At 26.8% G+C, this 8,278-nt stretch overlaps 1 protein-coding gene across 1 annotated transcript; it reads left to right on the top strand.

The window, feature by feature from the left end:
- The first annotated feature begins 2,885 nt into the window (after positions 1-2,885).
- LOC142331712 (uncharacterized) lies at positions 2,886-7,988 on the top strand. Its single transcript, XM_075377752.1, has 2 exons — positions 2,886-3,067; positions 7,562-7,988. Exons 1-2 carry the CDS (start codon positions 2,886-2,888, stop codon positions 7,986-7,988), a joined length of 609 nt encoding a protein of 202 aa, XP_075233867.1.
- The last annotated feature ends 290 nt before the right edge of the window (positions 7,989-8,278 follow it).

Genomic DNA, 8,278 nt, shown 5'->3' with positions numbered 1-8,278 from the left:
ACTCTCAGTAAAACTTTTCTTACTGACCAAATCGGTTTCAGTTAACAATATAATTAGCCATCATAGTTTTAAGATAAATCCGTAATCTGTAAATAAACAAAATTTGTACTCAATTTTATATTTATAGATTTTTATAACACAAAAAGTTTTATTAGTTATAAAGTCATAAAGAAACACAACAAAGTTGTTGTAAATAATTTGTAATCTTCCTTGAATATTTTACTCAGAACAAAATAGTTATATATTATATAGATAATATCAGGAATAAAATTATACAATTTCACAAATAACAAAAAATAAAATCCTCTAGCATTATCTTGAAGGCTCTCAACGAAAACTATGGAAAACGCTTGATTAAAACAATATTACAAAATTAATTAACAAAGGAGAAGATATATACACATATAAAATAGCAAATGCAATTATATGAAAGTAATAAATGTACAAAATCAGTGTAAAATAAAATAACTATGGTGTTAAATGATAAATTATGAGTAATCTAAAATGAATACACATTAAATATAAAAAAGCACAAATAAATTAATATTATTTAAAAATTTAATAACAAAATATTACTGTTCCTGTAAAAGAAAACTTTAAATTTACTTTTATATACATAAGATAAAAAATAATTTTCATCATTAGATAATTCATTGAAAATAAAAATGGAAGCATAATAAATAAGGTCCTTTTTTATTGATCAAAGTATCACAGTATATGATATAATAATTTTTTTTTCTCATTTGATACAAATGAATATTACAATTATTTTTCAGAATAAATTTATTATTTTTAATAATAAATATTTACACACGCGCACACATTCAAGGATACTGATTAGATCTTTTTTTTTTTTTTTTTTACAGTAAAATTTAATAATTTTGATTCTGATCAATGGTGTTGCATCAAGATGAAGTACTTTATAATTAATCAATTTCTAAACTGGTAACCAATAATAAATAATGCAATAAAATGAACAACTAATTTTTTCAGCGTTAAGAAACTGTACCAAATGGTTCTGATTTTCTGAAAAATTAAGATATAAATTTTTTATCATTATTTCTTCATCGATTTTGGAACACAGAAATTTTAGAACATGAAAGAAAACTTGTTTCACTAAATTATAATATAAAGAAATAAAATTCTACATAACAATAAGCAGCCAATCCCTATAATGAACAGGAAGAAAATACTTCTAACAGGTCTGAATATCACCTGCATTTCAGTGGGTTTAACATGATAAAATATCGCCTCATTTTAACAATAAACAGAGAAACCACTACATTCCTAATTTTGTTTAGTAATCCTGCTGTGGAATGTTATTCTTGAAAATAGATATGTCACAATCAGAAGTTATTTGCGAACAAACACTGAACATCAAAATCCTACAAACCATTTTTCACCAACTTTTCAAAGAAACAATATTACATTCGGTTGCATGATAGGATTAGGGGGAGGTTAAACTTAAATTGGGGTTTTCTTATATATAAAAACAATATATATAGACTCTATGTATAAAATGTTGTGGCTTGAAAACTCCTAAACTGCTAAATTAATTTCATTGATATTTAGATATGCTGAAGTAGTGTATGTTAAAGTAGTGCATGTGAAAATCTGATAAGGACTGGTTGAGTCATTTTTAAGTTATGCTCAACTTAAGGTCACATGGTTCATTATGTTACTGTTTCCTTACCTGTAATATCTATTTATTTGCAATATTGTTATCTTTATTTATTTTTTTTATTTAATTTTTACCATAGTGATTTTTTGATGTCTAACTATTCTTATGGATCAAAGGTTTTTTTGTTTGTAAAAATTTAGATTAGAATTAATTGATACTTTTTCAAACGGAAACAAAATAAAGTAATGAAAAATTTTGTCTTCTTGTATAGAACCACACACATTTTTTTTTAATTCTATTTTAAAATTTTTCAAAATATTTGGTTTGTATATCACACAAATGTAGTGATATCTGTATTCAAATTAGGCAATTATTTAGTTTTCAATAAAACAGATTAACATAATTAATCGCTACTGCTCAAACTACAAAGCTACAGATCAGTGCCATTACCAATACTAAGAAAAATTTTAACAATCATTAAAATATGATTTAGCATTCATTCAGAAGTGATTCCGCCTGGCAGCTGATGAGCTGTGGGTCTGCAGGGAAGTCCAGTCAAACGAACACATGATGTTCGACTGCCCAGCTCTTGGGGGGGCCAAAACTCAGGCCACTCTGGAACTTAGAGGTCAAGGGGAAAATTGGCCACTCACAAGCGGTGAGTCATGTGGCAAAAGCCGCATTGTCAGACCGTGTGGGAGTTCCTTGATGCGACATTAATAGTTTACCTAAGGGAAAAAACTCCTACTGCACTGCTGTAGTAAGCTAATCAAGAGATATGGTTGGCTACCAGCCAGATTAAGGCTCCAAGCACTTTAATGGTGGACAGGTACTTGCTGGCATTCAGCGACCTAGGCATGGCAGCAAATTGCTGTCTTTGACAAGATAAATTTAATTATTGATAGTCATATATGTTTTAGTAGTTGACGGGGTGCGCCTACACATTTTAGTGATATATGATAAGTGGGCGGTGGGACATGCAAGCGAGTGGTTTATTCTACTTTTAGATTAACTCTAGGTGCTAGTTAGGACACTGATTGCTAAACTGTTTTGAGGTTCAGTAGCCGTTTTTGACACAGACATTTGGTCTTATGCTTTAGGGCGACCAAATGGGATGGTGGAGGGTGAAAGAGTAGCAGTAGCATCTTTTTATTCAAATAAATAAGTAAAAAATATTTTTTCTTCTATTTTTTAATAAATATGTACACTAAAAAAAACATAACTGATTTTAATTTATTTTTTTAAGGTGTATGTATGGTTAATAATGCAAATAGTGTTAATAAATGGTGATGAAGATTATAACAATTCAGACACTGATGATGAAAATAAAGGACATAATACAGATAAACGTGGAATTGATGCTGGGCAATATGCAACGTATGAGAATAGCTATCCTTCAGGGGGAGGTTATGAATCAAGTCATACACAAGCAGATATTGGTGGAGGGTAAGTTTTTTATATTTTTATGACATCTTTTATAAAAAAAAAAAACTAGGAAATTTTTTTGGCAAAATTTGAGAATAGAACCTTCCCTTCAAGCATCTTTGATCTTAGTTACCTTTCTGTAAGTTAGATCACCATTCAGAGGAAAACTGCCTTTCAGCAGAAAATGTGATAAAGAACTGATATATCAAATTATATGTAGTTCACTAATTAATCAAAATTTAACAGAAAAAATAAAATGTTTACTTTTCAGAAAAAAATTTCCTAGCTAAATATTTTTAATTTCCAAATTCTATAAAAATCATCTTATTTTTTTTAATGGCAGAATAAACTGGTTTTAGGCTAGTAATTACTTCAACGAATAAACTAAATATTAATCTGTAGTATTTAGTTAACTATATAATAAATTTACTACTAATAATAGTGACTAAAATAAATTAAATAAAATAAGACTATTTTTTTATATATATATATTTTTTTTTAAACAAGGGAAAAACTTTACATTTATGTCAGTAATCTTTTATAATATACTGTACTATGTAAAAGTTTTGCCCAAAACTCATCTTCAGTTCACAAATAGTAGAAGGGGAATCCCCTTCTCATACTCTACTGCCTTACTTTTAATCAAACTCTCTTCAATCCTAACAGCTTAAAATTTAACTTCCACCTTCTGTAAAGTTATTTTTATTCTGATGACCTTACTTTTTATGTTAATAAAAATAATTTTAAAAAGTTTCCTAGATGATTTGTTACATCAATAAAACTTATAATGTACACAAATTCAAAGTAAGGTACTACTACACCTTCTTGAGTAAAAATTATTTTGCTTTAATTTAAAAATTTATGCCTTACAAGTTTGAGATATGAACATATTAAAGTGCTTAACTGTGATAGGTAAAAACCTCTCAGAGACCCAAGTCAATCCTGAAAATTGATATCCCATAAATAACACTCAAATCATGCAAGGATTATAAAAGGAAAATAGAAGTGAAGTGATCTGTTGCTTTCTTTGCAAAGCCAAATATATTATTAAAAATCAGCGTGCCAAACCCACTGAAATTTAGTGATTCAGCTCTACCAAAGATAACTTCACTCTATTAACCACAACGATTAGAAAAAGAGCCCATTCCTGAAATGTATGGTTAATTGAAACCCAACCAGCAAGAACACACCGGTATCCACGATCTAGAATTCAAATCCATTTAAAAGTAACTGCCTTTATAGGATTTGAACCTTGGAACTCTCAACTTTGAAATCAGCTGATTCGGGTTGACGAGCTCATCACCAGACCAACTCAGTGGGTTACTTACACATACATACACATTACTTACACATACATGCAAATAATAATTAAAGTTAAACATCATTTTATTACATTTTTAATTTTAGTTATTAAATGTTAACATCAAAATTATTATTTTTGTTTAAATTTTTATTTAAAATTACATTTAAAAACTTCTTTATACTACAATATTTATTTTGAATGTCATCTTAACTTTTTTTTTATTGTCTTAAAGTGTGGGTTAAGTCCAGTAGGCAACGTCAGGACTGCAACAAAATCAACTGAGAGTTTCTAATAGGCAAACTAGTTTCTATTCCTATCTAAAATTACTTTTCAATTTCTGGTAAAAACTAGCATAAATGCTGAGAAACTGAATTAATCATACAAAATTAAAAGAAAAAATAATTAACTTTCTTTACAACTTTAACATAATTTATAACAAATTCTTTAAACTGAACAAGTTTTTAATTGTAGCTTTGTTTAAAAATAATAATACAAACTATAAACTTTAAAGAATTCTTTTAAAATACCTTTGAATATATTTTTACACAAATTTAATTAAAAAGAACTTAAAAGATGATGATAAGTGGATAAATATAATTTATCTATTTTATATGTTGTCCACGTTCATTCAATTTTATTTGCAAGTCACTAACAACTGGCAGAAATAAATTACTTTCATTCTAGGACAACTTTTATAATATTCATAAAAACCAGTTACGTTTCTTTCAACTGGTTATACATACATATATGTAAAATAAAATTAACTCTCACATAACACACTAATGTTCACATTATCACACAAGAAGAATAAAAGAAAGGAGAGTGGATTCAATTTCAACGTATCAGCTACACAGCATCAGGTTTTGTTTGCACGAGTTAAAAAAAAACACACACACACATACACATTCTCATGTAAACACAACAAATCAATGGAGAAATTAAAATAAAAATATAAATAATCTTATGGAAAATACTTTTTATAAAACTAAGTATTTAATAAAATCACCAGCTAGAATAAAAATCTCTTCTTTGTTATAAAATAAAAATTGATATATAGTGTATATATATATATATATATATTATAAAAATTTGTTACAAAATGCTAATGAGAAATAATAGCAAAAAAAAACATTAAACTCTACTTAAAAAAAAAAAACTCCAAAAGATACTATTTGAGAATAAACCTTTTACAGAATAGATAAATCAAACTTAATTTTCTCAGTTTTTAAAAAACTGATAAAGATTTTTTAAATATATAAAAAATAAAAATTACTATCAAATAAACTTAAAGAAAGAATAGAAAGAGAAAGTTTCACAAAAACTAGTACATAATATTGATTCAATACACCCATCTACATCTTTTTCGTGTAATTTCAAATATTTTTTATGATTAATTTACAAAAAAAAAATCTCAAAAGTTTATGGTTAAAACAACTCTAATGTATGGGTATATGTTAACAAAATGTTGTAATGTATGAAATACGCTAAGCTTAGCCAGTATTTGAACCAAGGATCTTCCCAATGATAAAACAAGAGAAGTTGCCAATCTGCCACTAAAAATGCCAAAGAAATCTTTTTTATAATTATTTTTTCTGAAATATTTTGACACACCCTTACTTAATACTGTACAGCTGCACAATAAACCAACTATTTGTCATATTTCTCTTCACATATATAAATAAATATGAATATATATGATAAAAAATTAAAAAAAAATATTGCTTTTGTATATTCATTTTTAATTTTATTAAATTAAACATACATGTCTTACCACCTTTTTAAGTATTTGTATACCTAATAGGAGAAATGTTTGAAATTTGCCACAATCTTAAGCTCCAGACTGACAATTATGGACATATACCTCACTATAAAATTACCATTTAGGGGAATAAATAAAAACTGTATTTGAATTGATATATACTTATAAAACAAGAAACTGAAGATGAAGGTAAAAACTCCAAAATACATTCATTCAATCTATGTTATATAAAAGGAAGAAGTAAGATGCAGCAGCTGTAGTGAATTGTTATTTCATTACTTGGATAATTAAATATAAATGAAATGTCAGAATAAATCTCACACATGCACACACACACACAAATGTGAATAAATAAATATATTGTTTTGAACCAGAAAGAGCAACTAATATCAAAAATAAAAAATGTTTTGATACTTGTTTCCTACTAGTTTCTGTCTATAAATATAATAAATAAGAGCTAAGTAACAAAGTATTATTACTATTATATAACATAATAAATTTCTCTTTTTCTTAAAAGATTTAAAGCGGAAAAAAACATGAAATTACAGAAAAATTATAAATTTAAAGTGTTTCATTTTAGCATGCATATTCATTGAATAGTAATTTTTAAAAATGTTAACTGAAGCATATTATTTTAATTTTAACTTTCCATAAACTTTCCAAAAAAAATTCAATATACATGTAATTTAAAAATTTTATAATGGCAGTATATATTTTTATTATTAATATTATTATTCCCATAAATAAAGTGTTTTGTCATGATATAAAAATCTTTAAAAATTTGTCATCATTTTTAATCAACAGCTTTATTTATAATTTTAATGGATTAAATTATTCTGTTTTTTGTTTACCTAGTAAACTAGTCAAAATTAATAAAAAATGTGAGTAATCATTACTTATTATAGATTATTTTTATTTATAGATAAATTTCTTAAACATAGATGTGTACAGTTCTACCATATATTTTTATAGTTGCAATCTTTAATTACTGACACTAGAGGTGGCATTTCTAAATCCTAATTATAAATTCCATATTTTATGTATTTATTTTTCAATTTGGCCAATGTGAACCATATTACAATTTTTATTTATCCTTATACAGTTCTTTTCTCTTTTTCTGAAATTTCTTCATATTTTCACTACAGTTATTTTATTTATTCATTTATTTCACTGGAATATAACTATGGTTTTTTTATTTTGGTTCAGAAACCATCCAATTTTTTAACATATATTTATATATTAGTAAATTTTATTTGTTAAAAGTGAGTTGACTAAATTGTTGAGAAATATAATAAACAAACAATATTTAATCAAAAAAATCATGAAAAATGTTATATGTGGTAATATTTTACAAACTTGCCATTAAAGAATTTAAAAATAATTTGTAAATAAGTAATGGAAAAAAAGACTATAATTTAATTATATTTATATTATTTATTTTTATCTTATGCAGGTATGGTTATGGAGCCTATAGTCCATATGCAGGATATGGAATATCATCCGGACATGGAGGAGGTGGTCAATTAATAGCACAACACGTTGAAGTAACAAAACCGATTCCAGTACCAGTTTACAAAGCATTAACCGTTCCCATACCACATCCAGTACCAGTAGCAGTACCACATCCTATACCAATCCATGTACCACAACCGATTCCAGTTCAAGTACCTGTACCGGTACCAGTGGTAAAAACTATTGCATATCCTGTGGAAAAACCAGTCCCATATCCAGTAGAAAAACCAGTTCACATCACTGTAGAAAAGAAGGTTCCATACCCTGTACCTAAACCATATCCAGTCCATATTCCAGTATACAGAGTTAAACATATTTACCATGACTTATCAAAATATCATCATCATCATCCACATTATCATCATTAAAAAATAATAAACAAAAAAAAGGTATGTTAAAATTAATAAAATCAAAATAATCCTACTAATATTTTTTTACTTTATTTTCCTAATGTGTGCATTGCAATCTGTTCAAGTGTGTGCTCAAGTGAACAATAAGCAATCCTCGGCCATGGCCAATGAGATGAGGATGACATGTAAATGAGATGTAGTACACCAAGGTATACTACCTTGGTACTGCCTTGAGGTGGTTGTACACCAACCACCAAAGTACCAGGCATCCATTGTCTAGTAATCAGATACATAAAAAAGCCACTACC

Source organism: Lycorma delicatula, chromosome 10 (assembly GCF_047948215.1).
Source record: "Lycorma delicatula isolate Av1 chromosome 10, ASM4794821v1, whole genome shotgun sequence".
Lineage (NCBI taxonomy): Eukaryota > Metazoa > Arthropoda > Insecta > Hemiptera > Fulgoridae > Lycorma > Lycorma delicatula.
The sequence above is the reverse complement of the archived record's forward strand: the minus strand, read 5'-3'. Positions and strand labels throughout refer to the sequence as shown.

Coding starts and splice junctions, on each gene's coding strand:
- LOC142331712 (XM_075377752.1), top strand. CDS start 2,886: ATGCAAATAGTGTTAATAAATGGTGATGAAGATTATAACAATTCAGAC. Junction 3,068..7,561: donor CAAGCAGATATTGGTGGAGG/GTAAGTTTTTTA, acceptor TATCTTATGCAG/GTATGGTTATGGAGCCTATA.